Source organism: Pecten maximus, chromosome 3 (genome assembly GCF_902652985.1).
Source record: "Pecten maximus chromosome 3, xPecMax1.1, whole genome shotgun sequence".
Taxonomy (NCBI): Eukaryota; Metazoa; Mollusca; class Bivalvia; order Pectinida; family Pectinidae; genus Pecten; species Pecten maximus.
The window spans coordinates 50,261,645-50,277,240 of NC_047017.1; the positions used below are offsets into that span (position 1 = coordinate 50,261,645).

At 32.5% G+C, this 15,596-nt stretch overlaps 1 protein-coding gene and 1 non-coding gene across 4 annotated transcripts in view; both read left to right on the top strand.

Moving 5' to 3' along the window:
- Positions 1–15,596, top strand: part of LOC117324471 (poly [ADP-ribose] polymerase 1-like) — a 53,697-nt gene that overhangs the window by 18,046 nt on the left and 20,055 nt on the right. For all 3 annotated transcript variants that reach the window (XM_033880343.1, XM_033880344.1, XM_033880345.1), the window contains exons 15-19: positions 251–328; positions 4,546–4,678; positions 5,707–5,905; positions 6,948–7,073; positions 7,226–7,309. In XM_033880343.1, coding sequence (XP_033736234.1) covers positions 251–328; positions 4,546–4,678; positions 5,707–5,905; positions 6,948–7,073; positions 7,226–7,309 — 620 coding nt within the window. The remainder of the gene's footprint in view (positions 1–250; positions 329–4,545; positions 4,679–5,706; positions 5,906–6,947; positions 7,074–7,225; positions 7,310–15,596) is intronic.
- Positions 27–157, top strand: LOC117324715. The gene has a single exon (XR_004532050.1).

Genomic DNA, 15,596 nt, shown 5'->3' on the forward strand with positions numbered 1-15,596 from the left:
ACAACTGGGCCCAGGAATTTAGATTATGGAAGTAACTCCAGATACACAGCTCTGTCATGCTTGACTGAGCTGTCACTCAGACTTCCTAGAGCAGATGGCCTTCTGATGACTGCAATGTATCGAGGAAACCTTGCAGACAGATACGAGGCATACAGCATTAAATTTGTGAGACAATGAAAAATAATAATCACTGTAAGACATACTTTTCTCACATACTTCAATATATACATACTTTAATATTGTGTTGCAGAGAAGATGTATACTAAAAGAGTCCCAAAAACAATGAAAATGACTGTGAAAGGTGGGGCTGCTGTAGACCCTGACTCAGGTGAGTCATGTATATAATAACTTACTTACAGGTTGTCTTTTAGTAAGTTCAATCTCATCTAAAGTTCAGTGGAACAGTTGAGGAAATGATATATATTGTAGGAGTATAGGCTGCCGGGTCTAGTGAAACAGTTGAGGAAATGATATATATTGTAGGAGTATAGGCTGTCGGGTCTAGTGAAACAGTTGAGGAAATGATATATATTGTAGGAGTATAGGCTGTCTGGTCTAGTGGAACAGTTGAGGAAAGGATATTATATTGTAGGAGTATAGGCTGTCGGGTCTAGTGGAACAGTTGAGGAAATGATATATATTGTAGGAGTATAGGCTGTCGGGTCTAGTGGAACAGTTGAGGAAAGGATATATATTGTAGGAGTATAGGCTGTGGGGTCTAGTGGAACATTTGAGGAAATGATATATATTGTAGGAGTATAGGCTGTCGGGTCTAGTGGAACAGTTGAGGAAACTAAGGATATTATATTGTAGGAGTATAGGCTGTCGGGTCTAGTGGAACAGTTGAGGAAATGATATATATTGTAGGAGTATAGGCTGTCGGGTCTAGTGGAACAGTTGAGGAAATGATATATACTTTAGGAGTATAGGCTGTCGGGTCTAGTGAAACGGTTGAGGAAATGATATATATTGTAGGAGTATAGGCTGTCGGGTCTAGTGGAACAGTTGAGGAAATGATATATATTGTAGGAGTATAGGCTGTGGGGTCTAGTGGAACAGTTGAGGAAATGATATATATTGTAGGAGTATAGGCTGTCGGGTCTAGTGGAACAGTTGAGGAAACTAAGGATATTATATTTTAGGAGTATAGGCTGTCAGGGTCTAGTGGAACAGTTGAGGAATTGATATATATTGTAGGAGTATAGGCTGTCGGGTCTAGTGGAACAGTTGAGGAAATGATATATATTGTAGGAGTATAGGCTGTATCCTGCAGTGTGTGTATTAGACTGTATCCAGTACTGTGTGTATTAGACTGTATCCTGTACTGTGTGTATTAGACTGTATCCTGTACTGTGTGTATTAGACTGTACCCTGTACTGTGTGTATTAGACTGTATCCTGTACTGTGTGTATTAGACTGTATCCTGTACTGTGTGTATTAGACTGTATCCTGTACTGTGTGTATTAGACTGTATCCTGTACTGTGTGTATTAGACTGTATCCTGTACTGTGTGTATTAGACTGTATCCTGTACTGTGTGTATTAGACTGTATCCTGTACTGTGTGTATTAGACTGTATCCTGTACTGTGTGTATTAGACTGTATCCTGTACTGTGTGTATTAGACCGTATCCTGTACTGTGTGTATTAGACTGTATCCTGTACTGTGTGTATTAGACTGTATCCTGTACTGTGTGTATTAGACTGTATCCTGTACTGTGTGTATTAGACTGTATCCTGTAGTGTGTGTATTAGACTGTATCCTGTACTGTGTGTATTAGACTGTATCCTGTACTGTGTGTATAAGACTGTATCCTGTACTGTGTGTATCAGACCGTATCCTGTACTGTGTGTATTAGACTGTATCCTGTACTGTGTATATTAGACTGTATCCTGTACTGTGTGTATTAGACTGTACCCTGTACTGTGTGTATTAGACTGTATCCTGTACTGTGTGTATTAGACTATCCTGTACTGTGTGTATTAGACTGTATCCTGTACTGTGTGTATTAGACTGTATCCTGTACTGTGTGTATTAGACTGTATCCTGTACTGTGTGTATTAGACTGTATCCTGTACTGTGTGTATTAGACTGTATCCTGTACTGTGTGTATTAGACTGTACCCTGTACTGTGTGTATTAGACTGTATCCTGTACTGTTTGTATTAGACTGTATCCTGTACTGTATGTATTAGACTGTATCCTGTACTGTGTGTATTAGACTGTATCCTGTACTGTGTGTATTAGACTGTATCCTGTACTGTGTGTATTAGACTGTATCCTGTACTGTGTGTATTAGACTGTATCCTGTACTTTATGTATTTGACTGTATCCTGTACTGTGTGTATTAGACTGTATCCTGTACTGTGTGTATTAGACTGTATCCTGTACTTTATGTATTTGACTGTATCCTGTACTGTGTGTATTAGACTGTATCCTGTACTGTGTGTATTAGACTGTATCCTGTACTGTGTGTATTAGACTGTATCCTGTACTGTGTGTATTAGACTGTATCCTGTACTGTGTGTATTAGACTGTATCCTGTACTGTGTGTATTAGACTGTATCCTGTACTGTGTGTATTAGACTGTATCCTGTACTGTGTGTATTAGACTGTATCCTGTACTGTGTGTATCAGACCGTATCCTGTACTGTGTGTATTAGACTGTATCCTGTACTGTGTGTATTAGACTGTATCCTGTACTGTGTGTATTAGACTGTATCCTGTACTGTGTGTATTAGACTGTATCCTGTACTGTGTGTATTAGACTGTATCCTGTACTGTGTATATCAGACCGTATCCTGTACTGTGTGTATTAGACTGTATCCTGTACTGTGTGTATCAGACCGTATCCTGTACTGTGTGTATTAGACTGTATCCTGTACTGTGTGTATTAGACTGTATCCTGTACTGTGTGTATTAGACTGTATCCTGTACTGTGTGTATTAGACCGTATCCTGTACTGTGTGTATTAGATTGTATCCTGTACTGTGTGTATCAGACCGTATCCTGTACTGTGTGTATTAGACTGTATCCTCTACTGTGTGTATTAGACTGTATCCTCTACTGTGTGTATTAGACTGTATCCTGTACTGTGTGTATTAGACTGTACCCTGTACTGTGTGTATTAGACTGTATCCTGTACTGTGTGTATTAGACTGTACCCTGTACTGTGTGTATTAGACTGTATCCTGTACTGTGTGTATTAGACTGTATCCTGTACTGTGTGTATTAGACCGTATCCTGTACTGTGTGTATTAGACTGTATCCTGTACTGTGTGTATCAGACCGTATCCTGTACTGTGTGTATTAGACTGTATCCTGTACTGTGTGTATTAGACTGTATCCTGTACTGTGTGTATTAGACTGTATCCTGTACTGTGTGTATTAGACTGTATCCTGTACTGTGTGTATTAGACTGTATCCTGTACTGTGTGTATTAGACTGTACCCTGTACTGTGTGTATTAGACTGTACCCTGTACTGTGTGTATTAGACTGTATCCTGTACTGTGTGTATTAGACTGTACCCTGTACTGTGTGTATTAGACTGTATCCTGTACTGTGTGTATTAGACTGTACCCTGTACTGTGTGTATTAGACTGTATCCTGTACTGTGTGTATTAGACTGTATCCTGTACTGTGTGTATTAGACTGTACCCTGTACTGTGTGTATTAGACTGTACCCTGTACTGTGTGTATTAGACTGTATCCTGTAGTGTGTGTATTAGACTGTACCCTGTACTGTGTGTGTGTATTAGACTGTATCCTGTACTGTGTATATTAGACTGTATCCTGTACTGTGTGTATTAGACTGTATCCTGTACTGTGTGTATTAGACTGTATCCTGTACTGTGTGTATTAGACTGTATCCTGTACTGTGTGTATTAGACTGTATCCTGTACTGTGTGTATTAGACTGTATCCTGTACTGTGTGTATTAGACTGTATCCTGTACTGTGTGTATTAGACTGTATCCTGTACTGTGTGTATTAGACTGTATCCTGTACTGTGTGTATTAGACTGTATCCTGTACTGTGTGTATTAGACCGTATCCTGTACTGTGTGTATTAGACTGTATCCTGTACTGTGTGTATCAGACCGTATCCTGTACTGTGTGTACTAGACTGTATCCTGTACTGTGTGTATTAGACTGTATCCTGTACTGTGTGTATTAGACTGTATCCTGTACTGTGTGTATTAGACTGTATCCTGTACTGTGTGTATTAGACTGTATCCTGTACTGTGTGTATTAGACTGTATCCTGTACTGTGTATATTAGACTGTATCCTGTACTGCGTGTTTAGACTGTATCCTGTACTGTTTGTATTAGACTGTATCCTGTACTGTATGTATTAGACTGTATCCTGTACTGTGTGTATTAGACTGTATCCTGTACTGTGTGTATTAGACTGTATCCTGTACTGTGTGTATTTGACTGTATCCTGTACTGTGTGTATTAGACTGTATCCTGTACTGTATGTATTAGACTGTATCCTGTACTTTGTGTATTAGACTGTATCCTGTACTGTATGTATATATACTTGTAGGCTTGGAGAGTTCAGCACACATCTTGGAAGATAAAGGAAACATATACAATGCTGTCTTGGGGATGGTAGATGTTGTAAAGGGAACTAACTCTTTCTACAAAATACAAGCCCTGGAGCATGATAATGGTGGAAGGTAGATATATCTTTTTCATTTATATCTAGAAATTTGACTTAAAAAGAAAATCATTTATTAATAATTATCTGTATTAGCTACTAGCACCAAACACATATTTCAATACAATGCATCAATATTTTCGAAATGAATATTTTGTTTGGTAAAATCTTTTTTTTTTCCATCAGAGTAATGTAAACAATATCATAATGGTGGCTTGCTTCATTTTCACTAAAGATTTCACTCTCTTGGATGATGAATAGTGGTTGATACAACATCTAAATCTAATCAATTTAGATAAATATTTCTCAATAATGTACACAAAGATAATACTAAGCTTTGTACATGTGTTTCTAAATGAAAAAAAATCACACCAAAAATGCACATGGAGTCTGCCATTTTGTTGAAACTTCTGGGGGCAAGCCTAATAACTATTTCCGGTACAGAATCTGGAAAGAACACTGAGTACAGGAAGAATTCAATAATGGGATATGAACCACTCATAAAATGCTACCTCCCGAGCAAAAGATTTCCAATTGAACATCAGACCTACGTTTGAGTACAGTTTTGAAGATTATCCTCCCTGTGAGCACTGTTACATATGCTAATGTAATCAGAAGCCATGTTGGTCTGTGACATCAGGAAAATGACTGAACAATGTTATGAATTAAAAAGGGGAGATACCTCTGTATGTGATAAAAAGATAAATGTCAGTTATGTGCTGCGCTGTTTTTATTTTCATGGTAAGGTAATGTTTTTATTCTTCAATGATCTATCATTGTTAGAAAGGTTATACGATTTCATTCATGGCAAGATGTGTTTTTGAAAAAAAAAAATCAAATTTCCAAATTTTGGTGAAATAGATATGCAAAAAGGTGGCACAAAAATGACTTGAGTCAATTTTCATGACAATTAGTTCTTTATTTCCTGTGGTGTATCCCCTTAATGTGAGTTCAACATAAAAATTAATAAGCCCAAATTAAAACCAAATTCTGTGTTTTTTCAAAAGTGAAGTATTATACATAAATGGTGCTAACTGTTCCTTCTAGATGGTGGTTGTTCCGATCATGGGGAAGAGTGGGAACAACTATAGGCAGCAATAAGATTGAACGATGTGATTCTCGAGTAAGTGTCATAAGATCCATGGAAGCCCTTTATATGGAAAAAACAGGCAATTCTTGGGCTGACAGGAAAAACTTCGTCAAACAGGCCAACAAATTCTACCCTCTGGAGATTGATTACGGTCAGGTAAGTACCTAAAACATTCTGTCTTATTAATTACGGTCAGGTAAGTACCTAAAACATTCTGTCTTATTGATTAGTCAGGTAAGTACCTAAAACATTCTGTCATATTGATTACGGTCAGGTAAGTACCTAAAACATTCTGTCATATTGATTACGGTCAGGTAAGTAACTAAAACATTCTGTCTTATTGATTACAGTCAGGTAAGTACCTAAAACATTCTGTCTTATTGATTACGGTCAGGTAAGTACCTAAAACATTCTGTATTACTTATTACAGTCAGGTAAGTACCTAAAACATGCTGTCTTATTGATTACGGTCAGGTAAGTACCTAAAACATTCTGTCTTATTGATTACGGTCAGGTAAGTACCTAAAACATTCTGTCTTATTGATTAGTCAGGTAAGTACCTAAAACATTCTGTCTTATTGATTACGGTCAGGTAAGTACCTAAAACATTCTGTCTTATTGATTACGGTCAGGTAAGTACCTAAAACATTCTGTCTTATTGATTACCGTCAAGTAAGTACCTAAAACATTCTGTCATATTGATTCACCTATTTTAGCAACGGTGGTTATGTGGCTTTACAGTCATCCAAATGTACTGATTAAGATTCTGTACAGGTATATTGAAATTCATACCCTTAAATGATTTCATCTTAGTTATATAGAGTAGGATGCTTATGTTTATGATACTGGGGGTGATACAGGTAAAGGTCCGAGGTGTGCGGTTCAATGCTCCCTACTCGTGTCAATTTGTGTTTCTTGTGAAGCTGAGCAACAGACTGGTTTGTGCTGTCATGGTTTTGTCTTTGGACAAGATACTTTAGAAGTCACCAACTACTACAAGGAGACCCTCCTTAAAATGACCTTGGCTGTTCATGAGGTGATACACCCAGCAAACATAGTTATGGTACTCCACATAGACTCAAGGGACGTAATGTAGTCGGTAATGTTAAGTAGTCGTCCAACATTGATACAGATTATATATGCAAGCTGTTGGAGCCGTGCCTTTTTTCGTAACAGAAGTTTTAAATATATTTTGTAGGATGACGAAGAGGTTGTGACCACACTTAAGACTGGGGGAAAGTCCAAGCTCCCTAAAGCTGTACAAGATCTAATTTGCATGATATTTGATGTAGAAAGCATGAAGAAAGCCATGTTGGAGTTTGAGGTTAGTGAAGCAATTAAAATAATGGAATGGAGATAAGCATACTCGAACTATAGATTCCTTTAAATGGTGTAATCTTGCATCAATCAGAAAATATAAATTGACAGAAAGAAATTGAACAAGACTATTAACCCTTGATCTTACATATATTTTAGATTGATTTGAAGAAGATGCCACTTGGGAAGTTATCAAAGCGACAAATTGAATCGGCCTATACTGTACTGACTGAGTTGACAGAGGTGAAGTATTTCATCACAAGATAGAGCTGCTATAATATATGATAGAGCTGCTATAATATATGATAGAGATCCTATAACATATGATAGAGCTGCTATAACATATGATAGAGCTGTTATAACATATGATAGAGATGTTATAATATATGATAGAGATGTTATAACATATGATAGAGCTGCTATAATATATGATAGAGCTGTTATAACATATGATAGAGATGCTATAATATATGATAGAGATCCTATAACATATGATAGAGCTGTTATAACATATAGAGCTGCTATAATATATGATAGAGATCCTATAACATATGATAGAGCTGCTATAATATATGATAGAGATCCTATAACATATGATAGAGCTGCTATAATATATGATAGAGATCCTATAACATATGATAGAGCTGCTATAACATATGATAGAGCTGCTATAATATATGGTAGAACTGTTATAACATATGATAGAGATGTTATAATATATGATAGAGCTGCTATAACATATGATAGAGCTGTTATAACATATGATAGAGCTGCTATAATATATGATAGAGCTGTTATAACATATGATAGAGCTGCTATAATATATGATAGAGCTGCTATAATATATGATAGAGCTGCTATAATATATGATAGAGCTGTTATAACATGATAGAGCTGTTATAACATATGATAGAGATGTTATAACATATGATAGAGCTGTTATAACATATGATAGAGATGTTATAACATATGATAGAGATGTTATAATATATGATAGAGCTGCTATAACATATGATAGAGCTGCTATAATATATGATAGAGCTGTTATAATATATGATAGAGATGCTATAATATATGATAGAGCTGTTATAACATATGATAGAGCTGCTATAATATATGATAGAGCTGCTATAACATATGATAGAGCTGTTATAACATATGATAGAGCTGTTATAATATATGATAGAGCTGCTATAACATATGATAGAGCTGCTATAATATATGATAGAGCTGTTATAATATATGATAGAGATGCTATAACATATGATAGAGCTGCTATAACATATGATAGAGCTGTTATAACATATGATAGAGCTGCTATAATATATGATAGAGCTGTTATAATATATGATAGAGATGCTATAACATATGATAGAGATGTTATAACATATGATAGAGCTGCTATGACTTATGATAGAGCTGCTATAACATATGATAGAGCTGTTATAACATATGATAGAGTTATAACATATGATAGAGCTGTTATAACATATGATAGAGATGCTATAACATATGATAGAGATGTTATAACATATGATAGAGCTGCTATGACTTATGATAGAGCTGCTATAACATATGATAGAGCTGTTATAACATATGATATAGCTGCTATAACATATGATAGAGCTGCTATAACATATGATAGAGATGCTATAACATATGATAGAGCTGCTATAACATATGATAGAGCTGCTATAACATGATAGAGCTGCTATAACATATGATAGAGCTGTTATAACATATGATAGAGATGCTATAACATATGATAGAGATGTTATAACATATGATAGAGCTGCTATAACATGATAGAGCTGCTATAACATATGATAGAGCTGTTATAACATATGATAGAGATGCTATAACATATGATAGAGCTGTTATATCATATGATAGAGCTGTTATAACATATGATAGAGCTGTTATAACATATGATAGAGCTGTTATAATATATGATAGAGATGTTATAATATATGATAGAGCTGTTATAACATATGATAGAGCTGTTATAATATATGATAGAGCTGTTATAACATATGATAGAGATGCTATAACATATGATAGAGCTGTTATAACATATGATAGAGATGCTATAATATATGATAGACATGCTATAACATATGATAGAGCTGCTATAACATATGATAGAGCTGTTATCATATATGATAGAGCTGTTATAAAATATGATAGAGCTGCTATAATATATGATACAGCTGTTATATCATTTGATAGAGCTGTTATAACATATGATAGAGCTGTTATAATATATGATAGAGCTGTTATAACATGATAGACCTGCTATAACATATGATAGAGATGCTATAACATATGATAGAGCTGTTATAATATATGATAGAGCTGTTATAAAATATGATAGAGCTGCTATAATATATGATAGAGCTGTTATAACATATGATAGAGATGCTATAACATATGATAGAGCTGTTATAATATATGATAGAGCTGTTATAAAATATGATAGAGCTGCTATAATATATGATAGAGCTGTTATAACATATGATAGAGATGCTATAACATATGATAGAGCTGCTATAACATATGATAGAGCTGTTATAACATATGATAGAGCTGCTATAATATATGATAGAGCTGTTATAATATATGATAGAGCTGCTATAATATATGATAGAGCTGCTATAATATATGATAGAGCTGTTATAATATATGATAGAGCTGTTATAATATATGATAGAGCTGCTATAACATATGATAGAGCTGCTATAATATATGATAGAGCTGTTATAACATATGATATAGCTGCTATAATATATGATAGAGCTGCTATAATATATGATAGAGCTGTTATAACATATGATAGAGCTGTTATAATATATGATAGAGCTGTTATAACATATGATAGAGATGCTATAACATATGATAGAGCTGCTATAACATGATAGAGCTGTTATAACATATGATAGAGCTGTTATAACATATGATAGAGCTGCTATAATATATGATAGAGCTGTTATAATATATGATAGAGCTGTTATAATATATGATAGAGCTGTTATAACATGATAGAGCTGCTATAACATATGATAGAGCTGTTATAACATATGATAGAGCTGCTATAATATATGATAGAGCTGTTATAATATATGATAGAGCTGTTATAATATATGATAGAGCTGCTATAACATATGATAGAGCTGTTATATCATATGATAGAGCTGTTATAACATATGATAGAGCTGTTATAACATATGATAGAGCTGTTATAATATATGATAGAGATGTTATAATATATGATAGAGCTGTTATAACATATGATAGAGCTGTTATAATATATGATAGAGCTGTTATAACATATGATAGAGATGCTATAACATATGATAGAGCTGTTATAACATATGATAGAGATGCTATAATATATGATAGACATGCTATAACATATGATAGAGCTGCTATAACATATGATAGAGCTGTTATCATATATGATAGAGCTGTTATAAAATATGATAGAGCTGCTATAATATATGATACAGCTGTTATATCATTTGATAGAGCTGTTATAACATATGATAGAGCTGTTATAATATATGATAGAGCTGTTATAACATGATAGACCTGCTATAACATATGATAGAGATGCTATAACATATGATAGAGCTGTTATAATATATGATAGAGCTGTTATAAAATATGATAGAGCTGCTATAATATATGATAGAGCTGTTATAACATATGATAGAGATGCTATAACATATGATAGAGCTGCTATAACATATGATAGAGCTGTTATAACATATGATAGAGCTGCTATAATATATGATAGAGCTGTTATAATATATGATAGAGCTGTTATAATATATGATAGAGCTGTTATAACATGATAGAGCTGCTATAACATATGATAGAGCTGTTATAACATATGATAGAGCTGCTATAATATATGATAGAGCTGTTATAATATATGATAGAGCTGTTATAATATATGATAGAGCTGCTATAACATATGATAGAGCTGTTATAACATATGATAGAGCTGTTATAATATATGATAGAGATGCTATAATATATGATAGACATGCTATAACATATGATAGAGCTGCTATAATATATGATAGAGCTGTTATAACATATGATAGAGCTGCTATAACATGATAGAGCTGTTATAACATGATATAGCTGTTATAACATATGATAGAGTTGCTATAATATATGATAGAGCTGTTATAACATATGATAGAGCTGTTATAACATATGATAGAGCTGTTATAACATATGATAGAGCTGTTATAACATATGATAGAGCTGTTATAATATATGATAGAGATGTTATAATATATGATAGAGCTGTTATAACATATGATAGAGCTGTTATAATATATGATAGAGCTGTTATAACATATGATAGAGATGCTATAACATATGATAGAGCTGTTATAACATATGATAGAGATGCTATAATATATGATAGACATGCTATAACATATGATAGAGCTGCTATAACATATGATAGAGCTGTTATCATATATGATAGAGCTGTTATAAAATATGATAGAGCTGCTATAATATATGATACAGCTGTTATATCATTTGATAGAGCTGTTATAACATATGATAGAGCTGTTATAATATATGATAGAGCTGTTATAACATGATAGACCTGCTATAACATATGATAGAGATGCTATAACATATGATAGAGCTGTTATAATATATGATAGAGCTGTTATAAAATATGATAGAGCTGCTATAATATATGATAGAGCTGTTATAACATATGATAGAGATGCTATAACATATGATAGAGCTGCTATAACATATGATAGAGCTGTTATAACATATGATAGAGCTGCTATAATATATGATAGAGCTGTTATAATATATGATAGAGCTGTTATAATATATGATAGAGCTGTTATAACATGATAGAGCTGCTATAACATATGATAGAGCTGTTATAACATATGATAGAGCTGCTATAATATATGATAGAGCTGTTATAATATATGATAGAGCTGTTATAATATATGATAGAGCTGCTATAACATATGATAGAGCTGTTATAACATATGATAGAGCTGTTATAATATATGATAGAGATGCTATAATATATGATAGACATGCTATAACATATGATAGAGCTGCTATAATATATGATAGAGCTGTTATAACATATGATAGAGCTGCTATAACATGATAGAGCTGTTATAACATGATATAGCTGTTATAACATATGATAGAGTTGCTATAATATATGATAGAGCTGTTATAACATATGATAGAGCTGTTATAACATATGATAGAGCTGCTATAACATATGATAGAGCTGTTATAACATATGATAGAGATGTTATAACATATGATAGAGATGTTATAACATATGATAGAGCTGCTATGACTTATGATAGAGCTGCTATGACATATGATAGAGCTGTTATAACATATGATAGAGCTGTTATAACATGATAGAGCTGTTATAACATATGATAGAGATGCTATAACATATGATAGAGATGCTATAATATATGATAGACATGCTATAACATATGATAGAGCTGCTATAATGTATGATACAGCTGTTATATCATTTGATAGAGCTACTTTAACATGATAGAGCTGCTATAATATATGATAGAGCTGTTATAATATATGATAGAGCTCCTATAATATATGATAGAGCTGCTATAACATGATAGAGCTGCTATAACATATGATAGAGATACTATAACATATGATAGAGCTGCTATAATATATGATAGAGCTGATATAACATATGATAGAGATGATATAACATAAGATAGAGCTCCTATAACATATGATAGAGCTGCTATAACATGATAGAGCTGCTATAACATATGATAGAGCTCCTATAATATATGATAGAGCTCCTATAATATATGATAGAGCTCCTATAATATATGATAGAGCTCCTATAATATATGATAGAGCTCCTATAACATGATAGAGCTGTTATAACATATGATAGAGCTGCTATAATATATGATAGAGCTGCTATAACATATGATAGAGCTGTTATAATATATGATAGAGCTGCTATAATATATGATAGAGCTGTTATAATATATGATAGAGCTGCTATAATATATGATAGAGCTGCTATAATATATGATAGAGCTGTTATAATATATGATAGAGCTGTTATAATATATGATAGAGCTGCTATAACATATGATAGAGCTGCTATAATATATGATAGAGCTGCTATAACATATGATAGAGCTGTTATAACATATGATATAGCTGCTATAATATATGATAGAGCTGCTATAATATATGATAGAGCTGTTATAACATATGATAGAGCTGTTATAATATATGATAGAGCTGTTATAACATATGATAGAGATGCTATAACATATGATAGAGCTGCTATAACATGATAGAGCTGTTATAACATATGATAGAGCTGTTATAACATATGATAGAGCTGCTATAATATATGATAGAGCTGTTATAATATATGATAGAGCTGTTATAATATATGATAGAGCTGTTATAACATGATAGAGCTGCTATAACATATGATAGAGCTGTTATAACATATGATAGAGCTGCTATAATATATGATAGAGCTGTTATAATATATGATAGAGCTGTTATAATATATGATAGAGCTGCTATAACATATGATAGAGCTGTTATAACATATGATAGAGCTGTTATAATATATGATAGAGATGCTATAATATATGATAGACATGCTATAACATATGATAGAGCTGCTATAATATATGATAGAGCTGTTATAACATATGATAGAGCTGCTATAACATGATAGAGCTGTTATAACATGATAGAGCTGTTATAACATGATAGAGCTGTTATAACATATGATAGAGTTGCTATAATATATGATAGAGCTGTTATAATATATGATAGAGCTGTTATAACATATGATAGAGATGTTATAACATATGATAGAGCTGCTATAACATATGATAGAGCTGTTATAACATATGATAGAGCTGCTATAACATGATAGAGCTGTTATAACATGATAGAGCTGTTATAACATGATAGAGCTGTTATAACATATGATAGAGTTGCTATAATATATGATAGAGCTGTTATAACATATGATAGAGCTGCTATAACATGATAGAGCTGTTATAACATGATAGAGCTGTTATAACATGATAGAGCTGTTATAACATATGATAGAGTTGCTATAATATATGATAGAGCTGTTATAACATATGATAGAGCTGTTATAATATATGATAGACATGCTATAACATATGATAGAGCTGCTATAATATATGATAGAGCTGTTATAACATATGATAGAGCTGCTATAACATGATAGAGCTGTTATAACATGATAGAGCTGTTATAACATGATAGAGCTGTTATAACATATGATAGAGTTGCTATAATATATGATAGAGCTGTTATAACATATGATAGAGCTGTTATAACATATGATAGAGATACTATAACATATGATAGAGCTGTTATAACATATGATAGAGCTGTTATAATATATGATAGAGCTGTTATAATATATGATAGAGATGCTATAATATATGATAGACATGCTATAACATATGATAGAGCTGCTATAATATATGATAGAGCTGTTATAACATATGATAGAGCTGCTATAACATGATAGAGCTGTTATAACATGATAGAGCTGTTATAACATGATAGAGCTGTTATAACATATGATAGAGTTGCTATAATATATGATAGAGCTGTTATAACATATGATAGAGCTGTTATAACATATGATAGAGATGTTATAACATATGATAGAGCTGCTATAACATATGATAGAGCTGTTATAACATATGATAGAGTTATAACATATGATAGAGCTGTTATAACATATGATAGAGTTATAACATATGATAGAGCTGTTATAACATATGATAGAGCTGTTATAACATATGATAGAGCTGTTATAATATATGATAGAGCTGCCATAATATATGATAGAGCTGTTATAATATATGATAGAGCTGTTATAACATATGATAGAGCTGTTATAACATATGATAGAGCTGTTATAACATATGATAGAGCTGTTATAATATATGATAGAGCTGTTATAACATATGATAGAGCTGTTATAACATATGATAGAGCTGCTATAACATATGATAGAGCTGTTATAACATATGATAGAGCTGCTATAACATATGATAGAGATGTTATAACATATGATAGAGATGTTATAACATATGATAGAGATGCTATAACATATGATAGAAATGATATAATATATGATAGAGATGTTATAACATATGATAGAGCTGCTATAACATGATAGAGCTGCTATAACATATGATAGAGCTGCTATAATATATGATAGAAGTGATATAATATATGATACAAATGATATAATATATGATAGAGATGTTATAATATATGATAGAGATGCTATAACATATGATAGAGATGTTATAACATATGATAGAGCTGCTATAATATATGATAGAGCTGTTATAACATATGATAGAGCTGTTATAACATATGATAGAGCTGTTATAACATATGATAGAGATGTTATAATATATGATAGAGATGTTATAAT